The 21,286-nt window shown below is 45.8% G+C and overlaps 2 protein-coding genes across 5 annotated transcripts; both read left to right on the top strand.

Annotated features, from left to right (window-relative positions):
* The first annotated feature begins 10,665 nt into the window (after positions 1–10,665).
* Positions 10,666–18,232, top strand: LOC311374955 (uncharacterized protein). Of its 4 annotated transcripts, none has more exons than XM_084490681.1 (10): positions 10,666–10,750; positions 11,794–11,856; positions 12,036–12,722; positions 13,048–13,707; positions 16,125–16,243; positions 16,451–16,556; positions 16,671–16,743; positions 17,072–17,146; positions 17,401–17,557; positions 17,755–18,232. In XM_084490681.1, exons 2-9 carry the CDS (start codon positions 11,816–11,818, stop codon positions 17,524–17,526), a joined length of 1,887 nt encoding a protein of 628 aa, XP_084346807.1. In that variant the 5' UTR covers positions 10,666–10,750; positions 11,794–11,815; the 3' UTR covers positions 17,527–17,557; positions 17,755–18,232. The 4 variants fall into 4 exon arrangements, with proteins under 4 accessions (XP_084346807.1, XP_084346805.1, XP_084346806.1 ...); XM_084490679.1 differs by having other exon boundaries at positions 17,072–17,161; XM_084490680.1 differs by having other exon boundaries at positions 17,069–17,146.
* A 239-nt stretch (positions 18,233–18,471) lies between these two features.
* Positions 18,472–20,946, top strand: LOC311374954 (uncharacterized protein; the record flags this gene model as incomplete). The annotated part of the gene is made up of 3 exons (XM_084490677.1): positions 18,472–18,552; positions 19,647–19,751; positions 20,125–20,946. The coding sequence occupies exons 2-3, from the start codon at positions 19,656–19,658 to the stop codon at positions 20,944–20,946; spliced, it is 918 nt and encodes a 305-aa protein (XP_084346803.1). The 5' UTR covers positions 18,472–18,552; positions 19,647–19,655.
* Between the last annotated feature and the right edge of the window lie 340 nt (positions 20,947–21,286).

The raw sequence follows: 21,286 nt of genomic DNA, 5'->3' as shown, positions 1-21,286 counted from the left end.
ATCCCCATCACCTTAATCTCTCCAAGGCACCATTAGGCTGTCTATTTAGGCCATGGACACACTAATGCGGATACTTTTTAGAGCTCATATTTTTCTCTCAGTTTTGACCCTTTGTCCACAACAGCATTTTCATCCACCAAAGTTGTTGTGTGGATGAATATGATTATTATGAAAACACTGGTATGGTGTTTCAGTGTAGGCATGTAGTGGAAGGTTTTGAAAACCCTGTTGCTGTTTTAGTGTGGATGGAAAGTGATGGAAAACCTTTGTCAAAATAACAGTTTTTTATATTTAACACGCCGGTGTCGTGTTGATATGGTCTTAATGGAGACATAAATACCTCCAGTCTGAGTTTGCAAATGAACCAGTAAGAGAACGGCGGGGGGCAGGTTGGACGGAGGTGACAGATTTCCATCTCCCACCACTTACACCAGTATTTCCACCCAAAGCACCTCTCCAGCCCAAACCCAATAATCAAATGGCTTGGTCAAGCATTTTTCACTTCAGCACCGACACACATCCTCAATTAGGACGAGAGGGAGGTCAACTGCCAAACTCAGATATCATAACCAACACTCAAACTCTTCACTTTGACTCTCGATATCCAGCAATCCAATTTTTTCCAACTTTTGCTTAAATTCAAATTGTATTTATTTATTATTATTTGAACATAATCAACACTGTGTTGATTGTGTTGGTTATGAACATTTGGACAGCCTTGGTAGTTGAACACTAACCTGGTCCAAAAAATAAGTACTGTAGAATTAAGGCAGCATGATGGTGTCTCTGTCTGGCCGTTTCTGTTGTGCCTTGGGGTGTACGTGGCTGTGAATGTGTGTGAGTGTCTGTGAACCGTGCAGTCCATGTGTTGTGCTGACCTTTTCATTGTGGCAACGAGGTGAAAAAAACTGTCCATGTCGTTGACTTCTGTTATTTAATTGTTCTTGGTGTTGGCATGTATGTTTTCTGCACTTCATCGTAGCCTAGCCTAGACTTGCCGAGCACACAGGCAACCGAATCATTAGCCACATTATCAATGTAAATCGAATAGTGGATAAAAAAAAAAGATCCTCAGCTTCCTGGTAGGCTCATTTCCTATAAACATTACTGGCTTTTTTCTTCCTGGCGAGGCCTATAATTACCTCCCTCTGTCCAAATCAGATTGGGGTGTGCTGTAGGCTAAGCTGGCCCAGCAAGATGCAGCATCAGCTAATGGTGTCTTCACCCAATATCCCCGGTCTTCTGATGATATCTTAAAAGTTATAAAAGTTCAATTCTACTTAGACAGAGGTGACCTCTGGCACTTTAACCAAGTATAATCTCCTTTCAATGTCGATAGTTCTGTGCATCTGCCTTCACAAACATATGCCACTCATATATATTTCCAAGTGGACACAGGCACACCAAATAAAGGGACAAGTAGTTCTAAAGAAAACTCTAAAAAAGGATTTTAGTATCAGCAATCTCTTTGGACCTTTATTTGCAAAATTAGGTGACCCCCAAAGTCATCCCGACCCACAGGTTGGGAACCACTGGTCTAAACACACGATCAAGGCTACAGTCAGGTGGAGCACATACAGGCATGATGTCCCTCCCGTGTTTCCTTACTTAACTGCACCAGTATTACCTCCACCTTCACATGTGTCCCACCCTGGATTTTGGATGTGTCACAGCCCCATGCAGCCCCCACAGATCACCGTACCGCGGCACACTGAACCCAGCCGACCACAACAGAGCCAGCCTCCAAGGAGGCTCTCAGTCCACCCCCAACACCCCCAAGGTCAGCCGGCCTCCTGGCTGTACACTGAGGGGGGAGGATGTCTGTCATGGTCCATTTGTGGTCCATTTTGGGATTTTGGGGTGCTGTAGTGCTTTGTTGAAACTGTACGCCCTTGAATTAGTATTAGTATATTAGTAATTAGTAATTACATATGACTTTATATTTGTTTGATAAAAATGTTATATTTTAGGTATAGATTATATCTATTTTAAGTGCAGTACTAGTACTTGTATTTCCTGCTTCTGAACGGCATTAAGGACAGTCAGTTATTATATCAGAGAGACAGAAAAGAGACTTTCTGTCAATAACATTCAGTGAGTTGCAGTCAGCACAATTATCAACCGTAGCAGTGGAATGACCCACCTCTCCTTAGTTATTAAGTTCAAACTTCAAAACATTCTCTTTGGCGGTGGGTTCAGAAACAGCGCTTTCGGCGGGACAGACGGACGGCTTCTCCAGCGTTCGGCTCTCCTCTGAGGAGACCAGACTCCCCGGCCCACTCCGGGAGGCAGTTCACCTGCCCCTCCTCCTCCAAGTAAGACCCTCGCTGTGATCTAATTGGTTCAATGCTGCCCTATATAGTGCACTATTTGGGGTGTCTCCATTTTGTAATGCTGTCCAGAGAGTTCAAATCTTGTTCCGTACCTAGTCCACTACCTTATGTGTAACACTGACTCTGCATAATTACATATGCAGACTCTGCATATATCCTATGATGCAAAGCATTTAAAGTTGCAGTGTGTAGAATATAAATATTGATATACACGTATGTTATAAGTAATCCCATGAAAATAAGAATTGTTGCGTTTTTGTTACTTTAGACTGAGCCTTGTATACCTACACATAGGTAGCAAGTCCTCTCCCAGCCACTGTTGTTGCCCGTCATGATGCCACGCCATGTAGCAGCCAAAACCTGACAAACAGCTCTTGAGAGAATATTCACATTTATATAATCTGTCAATGAATCACAGCTAACGTCCATAAAGACAGCCCAATAGTTGCCACTTCATCCTACATGCCACACTTTTAAGATAATACTCACTGGATAATAACTACTTATTCTTTTTCACAGATTGACATCCAAAATGAGAACTGCATCTCCTTGCTCAGCACGCCACCAGACTCCGTCCCCCATAAGACACCAGTCCAACCTCGTAACCAACGGCGACAGATCCAAATCCAGAAGGAGCGGCGGCCACTGTGAGGAATCCAAAATGGACACCTCTGTGAAGAGGAATAGTAATACAGAGAGCCCGGAACCTTCTCCTGTACAAGCGGAGAGAAACAAGGAGAAACCTCTGGTCGATGCTGGGACCAGTAAGGGCGCAGGGAACGAGACTTCAGGTAAGGGTTGGTCCCGTTTTGACAGCTAAAGTGTTAGTGTCACTTTCGGCAGAGTCCCAACCCGACTTTAAGTGTACCACTAAATTGTGATCAAAACCTCTCATAGACCAGCTCATGCAAACGGTAAAACACCGTAAAACGGTATAAATACTGAGCAAAGAGTGCCAGCCCCCTCTTTATACACAATAAATGCTGAAGACGGCTATGGCCAGTGGGAAACAGTGGAAAGAAAAATCAGCAATGCTGCTTATGTGTGTTTATTCAGCATAACACAAATAAAACACCAACACGCAAGCAGGGAGAAAACGCAAGCAGGGAGATGCCAGGCCGCCTGCTACAGCTGGGTGGTCGCCATCGGTGTTTGAACCCAAGACCTTTCGTCTGGGAGTGGGACACGATGATGATGATAATGATGATGATAATGATTATAGTGTGGGATGTTGACGATGAGGATAATGATGATAATGATGATGATGATGATGGTGATGGTGATTCATCTTGATAATAATTTAATAATGAATGAATGACTTTTGTAGCCCCCACAGGGAAGGTGTCTGCTGGCGCGACAAATGCTGAGGAGGCGTCCAGGTTGCTGGCTGAACGCCGGCGCCAGGCCCGAGAGCACAAGGAGCTGGAAGACAAGCGGCAGCAGCAGGAGAAGGAGGAGCGGTGAGCCTTACTTACACTGTGTCTGTGTGTGTGTACGTGTGTGCGTGTGTGTCTGTGTGTGTGTGTGTGTGTGTGTGTGTATGTGTGTGTGCGTGCGTGTGTGAGTGTGAGGTTAACCTTATGACTTAAGGAGGAGGAGAGGAGCCGATTGGAGGAACGGCAATGAGAAAAAGGCAATGAGAAAATATGAACCGCATGAAAATAAATTAAAAGGAATAAGAAAGCATAAAATGAAAGGAACTTTTGCAGTAGTAGAGTGGTTAGATATATGTGATACGACATGAATGTGATATCATTTGATGTTCCATGCTATTTGCCTGTATCCGTGGGCCTATAACTCCTCCCTTTCTCCACCAGACTGAAGGCAGAAACACTGAGAAAGGAGCTCCAGAAGAGGCTCCGGCTGGAGAAGGAGGAGAGGGACAAACAGGAGAAACTGAACCGGCAGCGAGAGGAGGAGGAGAAGAAACGACAGAAGGAGGCGCAGGACAAGGAGCTGCAGATCCAGAAGGAGATCGAGGTCAGAGTTTGTCTGTCTGTCCATTTGCATGTTGCACAACCAATGCTCTACTCATGCATTAAAGGCAGGGAAGGCAATTTGGATAAACCAGCCAATAAGCTAGATTTTGAAAGTACCCAACCGACAAGATCCCACCCTTCCCTTTAGGCTTCCTTCTAAAGCCACTACCTGGAACACATGACTAGCCCGCTAGTCTCAGCAATAGGTCTGAACGGCCTTGTGGAAGACTCTGCTAATGAGGACAATGGACAATGAGTCCACGGGCATAGTCCACTCAGGTAGCTGGGTAGGAAGGAAGACAGACAGGTTGGCCCTCCAATCATTTCATTCGGGCCGAATGAAATGATTAGACGGGCTAATGCCAGGCGTGCAACAGCCACATTAATGTCTTACATGCAGTTTCCACCATTTATTTCATTAGATGTTCACGGTAGTATCCTATGCTTACCGGGAGCCTAGTGGCAGACCTCTGGACATGGGGAGGGATTTAAATGACATAGCCAGTTATCTGTATCTTGATGTCCACACACTACTAAATACTGTAAGATCCGATGACAATATGAGAATACGACATGGCACAACGGATCACAAAGTGATCATGAGATCTGATCTGGGAGTGTCCACATCTGACCGTTAATGCTTCCCCATCCTATCTGGCTGGGCCAGATAGGATCACGGAGGTTGTGTGGAAAAGATAAACAAGTCCCTATCTCTCTGTCTGTCTATATATTTCTGCCTTTTTTTTGTCCTTCAACAGAAAGAAAAATGTAAGGAAGAGGATGGAGAGGAGACTGAAAGGCAGCGCCAGGAGCGGGAGATCCAGAAGATACAGGAGGAGGAGGAGAGAAACCTCAGGAAGAAGGTTCACCCATTTCTCTAAACTCTAAACACACCAACAACCGTTTCATTGTGCATTTATTTTACTTTACTTACTTAATGACTTATTAAACATCCTTGTGTGTTTGTACAGCGCATTGAGGAGATCATGAAGAGAACGAGGAAGGGAGAGGCCGACTTGAAGGTATTGTGAGAGGGGGGTGACCCTGGCGGAGTCACGTCGTAACGTGGCCGCCAACAGCCAAGATGGCCACCCTTCGCTGTCTTTGCTTCAATTCTTTGTTTTTGTAAAATGTCCTTATTAAACTCTTAATTTGGTCATACTCTGTGGGTTTTGTGTCCTAATTACTGCCACATGGTCTCTGTTCCATATTGAATCAGGAGGGACAAGTGGAGATGGTGTCTCTCTCAATACCAGGTACAGTAAGTCCTTTGGTCAATGTCCAAACCGCTGTCGCTTAGCTCCTTATCCCTGCCTGCACCGACCCTCCGCCTCAGACCCGTGATACTGATGAACGCTGGCTCGGTATCAAATCTGTCTTGCTATATTTGAGCATGTCCAGAAGGTTATTTTCCCGCTGTTGGCTGTGCTTGGTTAGTGTTCTCCTTGTTTTCATTTCAATGAAACCGCATGACACGTTTCACACAGCATATGAATAATATACTCAAGATATTATCAATGGTGTTGATGTGAGATATTTTGAACTACTAGCCATTTCAAAATAAAAGGAACCAAAATGGTTCCATGATGACAGTTGAGATCCTTCGATGACAGTTGAGATCACAAAATCAAATGAATTCCTGCAAGCGACAAGGCCTTCATTTGAGTTCATGAACTGAAAAAACACATTTTGGATTAATGAGCAATGGCAACTCCTTCTCTATTTGTAACTCTGTGCAGGGCACCTCAGGCACTGAGCTAATGACTGGGTGTATTTATAGGTACTACACACGGGACGCATGAGTAAAATGGGCCAGTTTCTGAACGTCCTTGGCCAGGTCTGTGTCGGAGGGGTGGGTCAGTACAATGTTGTATTCTTTGTTCTCAACAGGGGAGCTCAGGACCAACGTTCACACTAGTGAAATGGCAAACGAGCAAGCCATCCAAAAGGTCACATTGCAGGTCAGAGCCCAGCTAGCAGCCCAGGCCAACATGAAGAACCAGGGCTCCCCAAAGAAAGAGGTGAAGACAGAAACAACCACGATGCAGAAGGAGCAGACGAGAGGGCCGGTCGAAGCGAACGGCCTCCCTAAGCAGGAGAGTGTCACCAAGAACGCTCCAGAACAGGGAGTGGTCCTCAAGGCGGCCAGCTCACCCCAGGACGCCCAAGTGACCACAAACGTTGTCGTGAGTGAGCAAGAAAGACAAGAGCAGGAAGTCGATCGCAAACCCGAGGAGAAAGACGTCACGCAGGGAATCCCCCAAACAACAAACAGAGAGCTGACGAAGCCAGCCGAAGCCAAAGTACAGCAACGAGACAGCGTGGTGACCAACGAGAAGAACGCTGAGCACCTTGCCAACACCAAGACCCAAAACCAACGCAACGCCGCCGAGGGTGGCCGAGGGAACAGCGTCAGGGTGGAGGGGAGCGCTGCGGGGGCGTCGACCCCTGAGCGCAGGGTCCATGGGGGGTCGGGGGAGACGAAGGACACCCTGAGAGCGTCTCTCAAGCTGCTGTCAGTGGGACGTCCCACCACGCCCAGCATCACCCTGGAGCCGCTGAACGCCAGGGGCCCAGGGTCTGGGGACGAGGTCCAGTCCATGGAAGTCAGGTGAGAACCCCCCCCCCCCCACAGCCCCCTCTCTCCCAGGGTGTTGGAAGCATCCAGAAGGAGGGTGACTAGAGCTGGTTGTATGATGTATGAGCATGGCTGACATCACCCCCTTGGTTGTGTTGATACTAATGAGGACGAGGTTCTGGTGCAGTTCATATGTTGCTGGATCTTAAAAGTCTATTATTTAACCAGATGTCGTATTTGGGAATATTATAAACTGTAACATACTAGTACACAGTTTAACATTACCAAATTTGTTCCTTCAAAAATGTATACTGAAAAAAAAAACATATGACCATTATGTTATAATACCTCATATATGGTCTATGACTCCTAATTGGGAACCATGATTTTGAATTCAAATATAGATAGTATAACTTCCTTCATAGTGTTGGCTCTTGTTATCAAACCATTAACAGACCACAGTATGAGGATGGACTGGGAGTGGTAGTAGCACTAGGAGATCCCAGAGCAGAATAGGCTTTCTGGTGACTGGAAGGGTCGAGCTGCTTTCAACTCAAACTGCTTTCCGACAAACTGGTTTTCACCTCCAATGGTTGCAAACCCCCACCCAGGAGAGGATTTAAACGTTTCAGGATTTGGCTAAATGCAAGGGGGGGCATTCCTTATATATGAACAAAACACCTTCTAATGTTTCAGCCCGGTATCGAAAGAGGAACTGATCTCCATCCCTGAGTTCTCACCAATAAACGAGACCCAGATCCACAGCGTGAGCAACAGCTGTGCCCTGGAAGACCTGTTAGACCTGACCGGCACCGCGGCCTACTCCAGACTCACCTCGGACAGCCACGGAGGTGGAGACCTCAACAAGAACCTGATCCAGGGTGTGGTCAGCCCCATGGCCGAGTCCAAAGCAATTCACACCTCCTCGTCCACAGTCGTATCCTCCAAGAAACTCAGCATCCAGTAGAGCAGGGGAGAGCTCTCTAAGGTCCATGGGGTCTGAGAGATGGTGTGTGGGGTTGAGGTGTATATGAGTGTGTGTGTGTGTGTGTGTGTGTGTGTGTGTGTGTGTGTGTGTGTGTGTGTGTGTGTGTGTGAATGGGTTAGGGTTTGTGTATAGGTATGTGTGTGTGTGTGTGTGTGTGTGTGTGTGTGTGTGTGTGTGTGTGTGTGTGTGTGTGTGTTTGTGTACAAAAATCTACAGGCTCAGGTATCTCTAATGCGGTTGGACTGAAAGTATTCAGTAGTTTATTAGTTTAGAGAGAGTGAGAGACAGATAGAGAGAGAGAGAGAGAGAGAGAGAGAGAGAGAGAGAGAGAGAGAGAATGACAGCGAAATGTGATCATGTAATGATTGTGTGTGTGTGTGTGTGTGTGTGTGTGTGTGTGTGTGTGTGTGTGTGTGTGTGTGTGTGTGTGTGTGTATTTTTGTGTATTTGTGTGTGTGTGTGTGTGTGTGTGTGTGTGTGTGTGTGTGTGTGTGTGTGTGTGTGTGTGTTTGTGCGTGCGTTTGTGTGTGTTTGTACACCCAATAGTTCAAGGTAGACAAGGGTAGATCAACAACTAAATAACACTTTTCTCGGGCACCTCACTCATCCAGAATGTTAGAAAACAGAGTCCATCACACCTCGTGTCCTTGCTCATCTCTGTGGTAATATTATGTCTAGTGTCTTGTTGGATGAGGCTGCTGCAAGGCTAACCCTGAAGGCTGCGTTAAGTGCTTATCTGTCCACATTCTTTATCAAACCCAAAAGTAGTCCACAGACAGACAGGCATGGCAATGCAGTGCACGTCTATTCCACCCCCTGATTGGCTACTTCTCTCCGATACTGACATCCTTAGCTCTTTTATAATGGCACAACGACGCCTCTTAGCTTCTTTTAAGCACGCATGTGGGAGTGAGACATATTGAATTCCAATTGATCTGATCAGCAGATCCACAGTCAACTGTGAAAGCTTGTTGAGATGAAATCAGACCGGATCTGCCGCTAAAGTTGCCTGTTTATGATTGGTTGATGCTTTGATTACACACTCAATTTATTGAAAATAGTCAATAAATGTGACACCTCTGTAATTGGGAGTTGTTATTTACAACCACAAATGTTGTATTTATGTTCCAGTTACTGCCTTTTCATGGAGGGTTCTGTTCACAAGAAAACCTAATCTATTCATAAATACCATAATGCGACAACATATGATTGTTTTACATATATGCCACTTCTGTTTTTTTTCTTATTCCAAAAATAATGTTGAGAAAACAATCTATATTTTATTTTGCATGTTGCACTATTCTATTAACTGTTCATTGTTAGCAGTTCAGGGAGGATCTATATCAAAGACAAATGTATCTTTAAAGTCCTCAATATCTTAGCAATCAGTATCTCAGTATTTGCTGTAAGAAATTATTCGTGTCTTGATTTTTGTCCTGCCCCCAATTATCTATGTCCCTATATGTAAATGAAGGACTTTGTAAAGAGGCAGTGTGTACAATTTAGACTGTAGACTTTAGTGAAATAGTTTAGTTGAATGTTCTCAAAATACACTTTAACAATGTAAACTTGACAACAGCTAGTGGAATCGTACACAGTGATGTTTCAATGTAATTTGCCATATAACATATATTTTGAGATGTCTCTGAGACTTGCAAGATTTTCTTCTGGCCATTGAGTTTTCAGGATGTTGACAATCAGGTTTGTTGCCGTATTGTATAATGCATTATCTGTATGTACCTTTTACTTTGGCTATAGCAGCTGTAGACTGTGGGCCATGCAGCAACATTTGGGTCTGGGTCTAACTGCACCAAGACTGCACCATTCACTGTAATAATGACTGGCACTGAGAGTGACTTCATGAGCTGACAAAAGTTAATATTGTTATATGGAGTCCATTAAAAACTCTAAAATACATGTATCAAGAAATAAAATAGCCATAGTATCTACCTTAGGATTTTAGAATTTAGGAGGAAGATATATATATATATATATATACATATAGATATATATATATATATATATATAGATATATACATTCAGGTTTTAATGTAAAGACATTAATGGTAGTCCTCATACAATACATATCTTAGAATCAACAATTAAAGTCACCTTATATCTGAAACAAATATAACAATTGTACTCATTCTGTGCATGACCAGCATGTTAGGCCTACTTCATCTGATTCAATAAAAGCTGAAATGCCTACTTTTGCTGATGTGTTGATTAAGCTGCTCTCCGACTTCCTTTGACATACAAAATGCAAAAATACATGAAACTTGTTTAGGAGGTAGGCTTTAGTACATCCAATTGATTAACTTTGCTCAGATTAGGCTACTTGACGATTGATTTGCATTTGAATCATGTTAGGCCTACCACTAGACAGAAACTGATTCATAATAAAACACCAAGTTTAAATAGTAGGTAGTAGGTAGTAGGTACCCTCCGAGGGTAATCAACTTAGTCAAAGAGGAAGATTATCAACTGTTGGTGTGGATTGGTCTTAAAAAGTGAAGTCAACCCTGCAGTAAGGGACACCAACAGCTGGGTTTAAATAGAAGCTGTTGTTCTGTAGAAGCGCCTGCAGCTGTTTGAGAAGCCCTGGTGTCACGTTCTAACTTTTAGAGGCCTCTTCAAAACAACAATACTTTATGGTGTCATGGTGTCAAAGTATCAGAGAGAGTATAATTTTAAACTTTTAAAAGTATTGAAAGTGGTTCAGAGTGCTGCGAGACTTCTCCAGACCGATAGGCGGTGCCTCACCTCGCAAACGTTCCTGAAATAGCGGAATGAAGTAAGTCAGGACGAAGGCGAGTCAGCTACTGATCCGAAGTATCGCTGGAAGCCTCCACGTAAAAGACGCTACTAAGGGGTACGTAATGTTAATTTCGTACTTCAAATGTGTCGTGTCTATGCTTGTTCATCTCTATGTAAGATTATAAATCGAATGAGTGGTTAGACGTGTGCAAAACGAATGTAATCGACCTGGTAGCATTAGCAACACGCTAACGCCAAGTTTACTAGTTGGACCGTCGCATTTGCAAAACGGAATGCCTGTATAATTGTTCATCTATGTTAGAGTACATTGAACGTAATGTTAAAGATTTAAAACTCAACATAACAACTTAATGAAGTAATAGCATTAACGTTAATGGGGAATCGATATAGAGTAAAGTCCTATTGAGTGACTTAAGGTTTTCTCCCTCTGTAATGCTAAAAATAGAAAACGGCTGAATTAATGACTTGCTGTAACCTAGTCTCGGTTACACCCAATCCCTGTTTGTGGTTAATGATCCACCACCTTGGTACAACAACACGGAACGCGTTGGCTTTGGGCCACGCAGGGCGAGGCCCGTAACGAGTCAATGGAGGACTTGTGTGTCTGACCGAGCCCTGCGTAGATCCTGGTTATTGGTAACCTATACCAGAGCCGCACACGAGACCCTGAATGTACGGACATTTGTTATGTCAAACTTGGGGCTCATTAAAATTACAACGTTCGTTTGATTGTATGTTGTCGTACCAGCTCATCTGATGTAATATTATGTTGCCGAAGGTTAAATGTTGTGATTAAGTTTAGTTGTTGCGTGTAAAGGGTCGTGTTCAGCTATCTTTTTGGTGAACTATCACTGTAGCTATTTTGGTTTTGTCCTCGGGTACACAAACTGCATGAATGCGTGTGGACTGTATTGTAGTTTTCATTTCGACAGCCAATGATTCGAATATAAATTGTTGCACTGCTGTCATTCGATGTTTTTATGCTGGTTTGTGATGCAGTAGATATTATGAAATTATTTGTGCAATGTTGTTTCTATCATGGGGTCCAATCTCTCCTTGGACAATCATTTTAACCTACGATCGAACCCACTAGGGATTTGGAAGTATGCAGAAATTAACATGTAATTTCCTCCATAGATTACGTTTTTCACAACCGAAGATGGTCCGACCTCAGTTTGGACCACCACGCTTCAAGTCCAGGTATTTATTTTCTCAAATAATATAATGAATATTGTATCAGAATCTCTAAATCGTGTGCTTATTTAAACATATCTTCGGGATTTTGAAATACCCTCATATTTAATTATCCCACCCAGGCTGTGTGTGTGTGTCAACCCTGGAAATCCTGGAATAATGGGTTATTTATTTATTTTCACTAGATCCTACGACGATGACCCTCCTTTTGAACCCCGGGACGACCATTTCAGCCGGAGAGACGGTCTGGACTACACTGGAAAGGCCCCTCGCAGCTGGAGGGGATCCAGAGGAGGCAGAGGAAGGCCCCCCTTCACCAAACGCACCCCACTAATGGCAGAGCGTAGGGAGCCGGCCCATGGCGGCTGGAGACCTCCGCACCAGGACTCCTTCCAATCATCCTACTCCCACCAAATTGACCCCCACCACGGCCACAGGAGGCCGTCCCCGTCAAGGCCCAACCCGCCCCTCGATTCCCCGCATCGCCCTGCCCTACACAGCCCCCCTCACGCCTCCCCTGGCCACAGGGGCCCCTCGTACCACGAGGGACACTCAGACGGAGGTCACAGGTCCCCCTCGCCCTGGCACTTCAACAAGTCCCCGGCCCACCGGAGGCCGGGGTCCTCTGGCCCTTACCGAGGCTCCTTCAGGGGCCCCAACAGGCACCCAGGTGGCCCCCACGGAGAGCAACGCAACCTCGATCACAGGGGACATTACAGTCCCAGGGAGAGGCAGAGCGATCACCCAGCTCACGGTTCTAAGCGCTGGGGTGGAGACGGAGAATTCTCCCATCAGCACAATGGAGAGTACGGGCCCCCTAGCCCTCAGAGGAAACCCAGGGAGTTTCAAAGGCGAAACTCCTATCCAGAGAGGTACAAAAGAACAGCCCCCATGTGGGCTGGGTGAAGGTTTAAAGGGGAGGCCCGATAAAAATGTATTCTGCTCTGCCCAAGTCCCGGGTAGTTAAAGGGTAAGCCTGGAAACGGGATCACGGGGGGTTTTCACCTGCTTCTGAGAAGAGCCACTGTAATTGCTGTAATTACTGAATGAAAAAAGTATCCCTCCTAATGAGTTTCATACAATCCTGGCATTATGGTGGGAGGGCAGCGAGTTGAGCTAAAGGTTAAGTGTCTCCCGCTACACCTGGCCATGGATCTGCCGTTGTAATGTTTTCTGTATTGTTTGATGGCTGTGCAGGTGGTCTGGTGAGCAGGACCCCCGGAGACCACGCGGGGAGGTGGAGAGAGAAGGGAACAGACCCCTCATGGATAGGGCTCAGCAAAGCCACTCCCACCCGCCCCCATACAGATCTCCTGCATGGAAAGGAACGCCTCCGCCTTCAGCCGCCTCGTCCTTCCACAGCAGCCCTCGGGAGAGGCCAGGCATGGTGCCACCTCGCAAAAGGAGGTTGCCAGATCTTAACGAGCCCTTCGTAGGGGCCCCGCCAGAGCACGGCCACTTCAAGCTGGCCCGAAGAGGGCGGACCAGCCTCTTGGCCCCGCCCGTTGGTTTCGGCTGCAGGCCGCTGGTGCCCGGCGGCGACCGGAGACGCACATTTCCTCCCGGCCGACCGATGAGAATGAATCCCCCCGTCACAAGGAGGGTGGCCCCCGCCCCACCTCCACCTGTCAAGGCCCAGGCCGCGGAACCCGAGGTGAAGAGCTCCAGCTCCATCCTCGCCAGCCGCAAGGAGCGCTTCCAGGCCGACGCGGCGCCCCTGCGGAACCTGGAGCTCAGGAGGATCAAGCCGCCGCAGGAGTCCCCGAGCAAAGAGGAAAGCCGGGCAAGCAAGTCCCCCAAAGGGTCTGACACGGAGAGCGAACAGGTGGAGTCCCGACGGTCTGTGAGCACACGCAGGTATGGTATACTCCTATTGCACCGTGCAGGGGCTTGATAAGGGTTGGGCTGTGAAGAAACGTTACCATGTCAAAAGTTGAATGGAAAAAAAAAAGGAGAATATCATGATCTTTTAAATGATGTGCAAGAATGAAGCTGCTGCTTGAAACCAGCTTCCGATGCGTGGGGCGAAGGGCCTTCTGCAAGGGTCAAAGGTTCGAGAGGTGTTTCACTGCCGTATACACACCCAAATGTGCTGAAGAAAAGTTACTATGTTAAGATCAAGTGCATCCGCACCGTATTCTCTGCGTATGTTGAAGCTCTGGCAACTGATTAGTCCCGCAGCGACTGGCAAAGGTGTGTCTGAGATGAAGGGTGGAAGACATCGGAGCTGTTATGAAGAGGAGAGTTAAATGGAAATGAAGGCTAATGTTACCTTACCATTACCGTATGATCACATGACCTAATGGGAATGAAGAGGAAAGTAGCACTGAAGAATATCTCCACAACGCAGCCGAAAGGCATGGATCGTAGGATAACAGGTTTCAACCAAAGTTACCTCATTAAATGTCTGCGTCATTGCCCTCTGCCTTCAACTACTAACCCATCTCCTTTAACTACTCTTCAAAGATCTACACAATTTCCTAATTTAGAAAAGATTCCATCCAACCGAAAATTCCCAGCTGCAAAATATATCTCCTGAAGGATGCAAGAAAAATGCATACGTCATTGATTGTTCATTCCTAAAACAAAATTGGCCTTCATAAGAAACGGTGCCAAAAACAACAAAGTGCATGCAAAAAAGCCTGGACTTCAGATACTAAAATACCCCCCCCCCCCCCCCAAAAAAAAACGATCCAAAGAAAATAATTTCCCACAAATTCATACTAGAGATGGCATTACATGTATGCACCCCCCCCCCCCTTCTGCCCATATTGTTGACTTGAGATGCAGTCCAAATGCACGACCAATTGGAGGATTGCAAGTTCTATTGAAGAGACCATATCCGATATGCATAATCATACATATGATTGATCCTGGAGAACACCACCAAAGACCCTCAACAGAGTAAAGCCATACAAGGCAAAGACTAGATGGATGAATATGTGTACACGGTTGAACCTTGGATGCTAATTGCTTAGAAGGCTATGATGAGCGAAACACTAACTCGGACCATGAAGTCGTGCCACAATCGCCGATAACTTAATAACACCATAAGTCTGATGGACCTTTCAATAGGCCGACCAGTGCTGCAGTTGGGCATTCTGTCAAGTCGAAGCCAAATATTCTGTCAAGTCAAAGCTAAAAGAAAAGTCAAATTCTCACGATGGATAAGCAACCTCTTATTCTAATGTAATCCCGAATCCTTGAGCGTATACCCTGTTTTCCACATTATCACAAGAAGTCCCAACCCATTGGACAGGAGTCCTTGGATGTGGTTAACATCTCAACTCATTTAATATCTCAAGAGGGGAAGAAGATGATGGCATGCATGCTAAATTGTAATCTTAAATCAAAGCACGTCATTCTAAACCCTGACCCAACAACTCGATTTTTACTACAAAATAATCATCAAAATCCCAAAGTAGGCCCTTAAAGATGGCCTGCAACCGTGTCCAGCTTATCCCCGTCCGATGTGTTATTGTGATGGCATCACCAGCCCACTGTGCTAAACGGTTCAACAACAAATAAGATTAATATCGCTATGGGGCCGCTCAAGCTGTCACAGGATAACCGGTACACACCCTCCCACAATTGTTCCACCCTGTTTTATTTGGAAGTGAGTCAAAGTCGTAATGGCAGCATTGCAGTCTCACTAGATCTCTAAATCAACGCCTGCGTATGTGAAAACCACCACACGTTTGGACCAGACACCTGAAGCGCCTAGCCAACTCTGATTTGAGATCTCTCCAGCACTGACCAGCTCCCAGCCCTGCCGACTTAAAAAGCCCAATGGGAATCGATAAGTGTCCTCCACGCTGAACCACCGGACAAAGAATCACCGTAGTGACCGCGACTGGACCAACCTGTACCTATCTCGGATTCTCTCCACCGCTGCTCGTGTTATACCCACATGGCGTGACAGAAGACTAGAGGATGTCCAACACTGATAGAGATCAATTAAAGCCCTACAGTCATAAGGCGAGCCTACTGTGTTACAACGGCCGAGTGGAAGGGAGGAGATCTCAGGTTGAGTGAGGTTACTGTAGGAATAACGACGCATGGAGAGGCCGTGGTTGTTTGTAAGTACCCACGTGTTTCGCTATGATGAATGGCAAGAATGTATTCTGAGGGTTAAAAAAAACTTAAATTCCAAAATGATGTTTTTGGACCAATGTTTATTACCCTTTCATTGATTTAAACCAAGTTAATATTTCTATATAAACTCTATAGGTTATATATGTATATGTCTTGACGTGTCGACCACTCTACCTCAGCTGTTCTCCCCCGGACAAGCCTCTGCCGTCGGACCTGGTGGTGGTCTCTCTCTGGCAGGCCGGGTCCAGCACCAAAGACTGCTCTCCCACAAGGGACGAAAGTCCCCATTCTTCCCATGGTAAGGTCCTCCACCAGACCATGGCCACAGGCCAAAGACCTACAGCCCCATTCCTTGTGGATACAAATATCCATTCCCTGATTTTATTCCATGTTGTCATACTGGTATTTATTGCTTGATTTAGTCCCAACGTGGTTGGATCTCGGTATCTCAATGCTCATATGTAACCATCTATAATTGTAATCCTGTTCTCTCTCCTTCTCCCAGATCTCACCTGTGACACAGAGGTCCCTTCTGTCAAGCGCTTCTCCAAGTTTCACGGCTCCAGGCCTTCGCTCGTGGAGCGAACCTACGAAGACAAGAGGCCGATTAGGTATGTTCATCAGGCATAGGCCCTCACCAGAGTCATCCATAGTGGTATAAACGCACTGATGCTGTTGAATCTCAACCACCCTGAAACGTTGTTTACCTGTTGTATTTGGTGCAGGCCTTTGGATGCTGCACTGGAGAGCCATCGATATGACCGGTCGTTCAGGAAACCAGGACAAGTACCAAGCCAGGTCAGAATTTAACCTGCTCATGTATTAACTTAGCTCACTTTCACGCGGGCATTTTGTTGCATATGTGCTGGATTACCACCATGTGCCCTAAATATACAGGGCACTAGAACCTTTTCTACTGTAACGAAAATGTGCAGTTTCAGACAACTGTTGCATAACAGCTTAGAAACTGTCCAGAAAATCTAAAATGTGAACCAAGCACACTAAACCGGACGGGCCAGAAATAATGTATTTAGCTTTATACCTTCCAGATAACCAGAGAGTCCTATCCAGAATGCATCACGTGTATATACATGCTCATAACATCTGCTCATGTCTATTCCAGCAGAGGCCTCCCTTTGCCAATGGGCCAAGAAGGATGGGCCCTTCCGATCAGCCGTTCAATGTCAGGAAGCCTCTCATGGTATGCAGTCATTCTGTAAGAAGAATACTCTCATTAATTAATACTCTCATTCATTAACTCATATACTAATGTTTATTTAGGGATTGGAAAGTGTAGTGCCTAGGGTGTGTGACTCCTAGCCGAAAGGTCACGGGTTCGATCCCCAATGCCCACCGCATGCCTTACCTTTTGTTATCCTTGAAATGATGATGTAAAACATGTGCAGTTTGGAGGCTTGGAGACTACTTCATTTAATCCTGATTCTGTTCCCTCAGGAGAGCTTTGTGCCGCGGCCGTTCCCCCAGCACAAGCCGGCCTTCAGGAAGAGCCAGAGCATACGCTCCAAGTACCGCAACATGCAGGTCATGAGGCAGCGGGGGCCAAGCCAGCAGCGCTGGTGACCCCCCTCCACCCCCACCACCACCACCACTGGTACGTAAACAACCTCAATGAATGAACAAAGTGTATGAATGAGACTTGTCGGTAATCCTCACATTTACAGATAGTCTTTATATATTTTTTATTTTTTAATAATGTAAAGGCACTTTGGACTTATTATACTATACTTTAAGGGTCGGTCAAGGAACAGCATTACTTGTTTACTTATTTTTCTCTTTTTCCCTTTCCAGTACGAAGCCTGGTTCTGCACACTTGATGTCGACGGCTCTGCCCGTCTCACACGGCGTGGCGCTGCTCTTTTTATATTGCACACTGCTCATTAACCTAGCCTAGCTGTATATTACTGGAATAGGGCTGCTGTTGTCTGAGAACTGCTACACGACATTTATGTAATTTAATACATTTTTTTTGTATGCGGTATTGGCTCTTTTCATCTTTTTTTGGTTGATGGATCTTCTTGGGATGATGTTGACAATTTTGTTCATGTGATTCAATCGTATTTCCCCGCAACGGGACAACCGTTTTTGGGCTTGAGTCAAAGATTATAATATTTAATATAATCCAAGTCTGTGTGTCGCTTTTTTTTTTTTAAGTGAGCATTTATATTTGGGAGTAGTTGTAGTAGGTTTTCTAAGCCTAATGCTTAAACAATCATATGAAGCTTTTCATTTGAAACGTCAAATAAAGTGGACTGGACTTGGATTCTCATTCTTCTGTGTGTCGTTCTTGTCAAAGTTGGAAAACATTTTATGTTCTGAACAGTAGCCTAATTAAAATGAATATTGAGGACCGACCGAACTTTTTAGATTCTTTAAAACAAATATATAAAAATATAACGCACACCACAATGCAAGTTCTGTTGTGTTTCACACACAGTGCCACCATAGTGGGCGACTGTCGCTACACTGTCTTGGGCTATTTGTGGCCCTCTGAAGTCAACATAACAGCCCGCAGCCCACCAGTAGGTTACAATGGTGTCCCGTTACTACTATGGACGTTCAATTGACGGGTAACAGAGGTCCAACACGGTGAGCCCACTAACCGTAATATAAAGTGCACTAACATGGAAGGGAATGGTCTTTTAAGTGTATATAATATATCATTTAATATATTGTCTAACCGAGTATGTCTCTTTGTAAATTAAGTCTGGACATTCACAATGCAACCGTCAACTGTCCTGATAATATAAGCGCTTTTCTAATTGTATCTACTATATGGGAATTTAATATTTGACTTAAATGACTGAAATTATTATGATTGTTGCCTTCCTGCTGCCTAATTTAAATCATCTGGAGATATGGTTTTATAGAGGCTGTCACCGTGAAAGGGTCGTGTCCCGGGACAGCTGTAGCCCTGCTCCTTGTTGACGGGTACAGCTGCAGTATCATTTAACACTGACGTGTTTAACATGCTCAATAAAAGATTAACCAGGAGAGTATCGAGTCCTACCGACGAGTATCCACGCCGTTAACACTTGACAGAAGCGTTTCTTATAGAAATCAACAAGACTCATGTCTCATTTCAACTTCATTGATTTGATTTGGCTGGTCAATCGCCACAGATTAAGCAATGATATGGAGCATTGTATGACGTTAGCACGTAGGCCTATAACATCAGAGTGGGTTTACTTCAGCGACCAGTGTTTACAATCTGGACTGAAGCGTGTCAACATATCATGTCCCGTTCGTCCTTGTGGTATTTTTAACCGTTTTCAGTTCAGGCATAATATGCCGATAATATTACATAGTGTGCGCAGACCGACAAATATAACAAACAAATTGGTTCATTAAACATTCAACTCCAGTGGCCTTAAAGTAGTAAAGTAAAATGTGAATTTCCTCATGACCTTTCGTTCTTACAAATTGTAAAAAATAAAAATAAACAGCCCTTGAAATTTAAAGTGCTGAAAATATTGCTACTCCTGCATGCAAGCATGTGTGTGTGACACAAACACAAACACACTTAACTCAATAATAATAATTCAAGGCCATTTTATATTTAAAGGGTTATTTAAATACAAAATAAACATGATGTAATAATGCACACACATGTGTGTGCACGGACACACACACACACACACACACACACCACAAAGGGGGGTATGAGCCAAGTGTCTGTACAGGTGGACCCCATGATGGAGGTGGACAGACAGACCACTAGACAGAGAGAAGGGCGGGAGTCTCTCTCTTTCACGCTAAGAGAAACCACTCAGAATTCCACCTCATCTGTAAGCACACACACACACACACACACACACACACACACACACACACACACACACACACACACACACACACACACACACACACACACACACACACACACACACACACACAATAACTGTCCTTTGGAGATCATACCCTTGCTTAATGCATTTCTGTAACCAGGCCATCAACAATGATTTAGGCAAATACATATGTTGGCAACTTTTACCCAGTATGACTGACTGACATTCATACAAAATACACCTAGAGTTTAAATTACAGTTGATCAGCTAGACAATGTGATGGGATGGGATGGGATATTGTCTTCCTGTCAGAAGAATATCTGTAGAAATGTTTAGCGTAGACCTTTGTAGATTAACAATAAGTTCTCCACAGCCAGCTAAACCCACCTCCTCCAAGGCACCCACCAACGTCCCTTTCCCCTTGCCCTGCTGTGGGGGTCCCGGCGGCCCGGGAGCCCGCCCCCATCTCTCAGCCCTGTCCGCCAAAGTCTTCTGTGCTGTCCTGCACCCACCACCACTACCAGCCCTGGCAGGCCCTGGGCCCGGCAGCCGACCCCCATGCCAGGGTCCACCAGCCCAGGTTCCCCCAGCCCAGGGTCCACCATCCCAGGGTCCACCAGTCCAGGGTCCAGCCCAGGGTCCAGCTCAGGATTCAGCCCAGGGTCCAGCTCAGGATTCAGCCCAGGATCCACCAGCCCAGGATCCACCAGTCGAGGGTCCAGCCCAGGGTCCACCAGCCCAGGGTCCACCAGCCCAGGGTCCCCCAGCCCAGGATCCACCAGCCGAGGGTCCAGCCCAGGATCCACCAGCCGAGGGTCCAGCCCAGGGTCCACCAGCCCAGGATTCAGCCCAGGGTCCACCAGCCCAGGATCCACCAGCCGAGGGTCCAGCCCAGGGTCCAGTCCAGAGTCCCCCAGCCCATAGTCCAGCCCAGGTTCCAGCCCAGGATTCAGCCCAGGGCCCCCAAGCCCAGGCTCCAGCCCAGCATCCAGCCCATGGTCCAGCCCAGCATCCAGCCCAGGGTCCAGCCCAGGGTCCAGCCCACGGTCCAGCCCAGGGTCCAGCCCAGGCTCCAGCCCAGGCTTCAGCCCAGGGTCCAGCCCAGGGTCCCAGCACCAGGTCTCTTGTTCAGCTGCACAGTGAGCTACAGAGCCTCCGGGGGGACCTGGATCACATGAAGAGCCAGCATAAGTAATACTAATAATAATGTTATTAATAATAACTTTACGATACCCCTTACTTATGTAGCAGCTTCTATTAATAACAGCAATTAACATGTTTATTTTGTATAGTGCTTCTCAAAGTACTCAAAAACAGGTTACAGCAAGAACAAAATCACATAAGACCATGCATCAAAAGCAAGTTGGAGAAGATTTTTGAGGGAAGGTTTTGAGGGAAGACTTGAAGTAGGAGACTGCGTCCCGGATGGGTTGAGGGAGAGAATTCCAGAGGGAGGGAGCGGTAATTGAGAGGCCCTGTCGCCCCTGTTCTGTGTTTGATCATGGTGGGAGGTGCTAGGAGGTTTCCATCAGCAG

This window comes from Micromesistius poutassou (genome assembly GCF_964030765.1).
Source record: "Micromesistius poutassou genome assembly, contig: SCAFFOLD_4503, whole genome shotgun sequence".
Taxonomy (NCBI): domain Eukaryota; kingdom Metazoa; phylum Chordata; class Actinopteri; order Gadiformes; family Gadidae; genus Micromesistius; species Micromesistius poutassou.
This window is presented reverse-complemented; position numbering and strand designations above follow the sequence as displayed.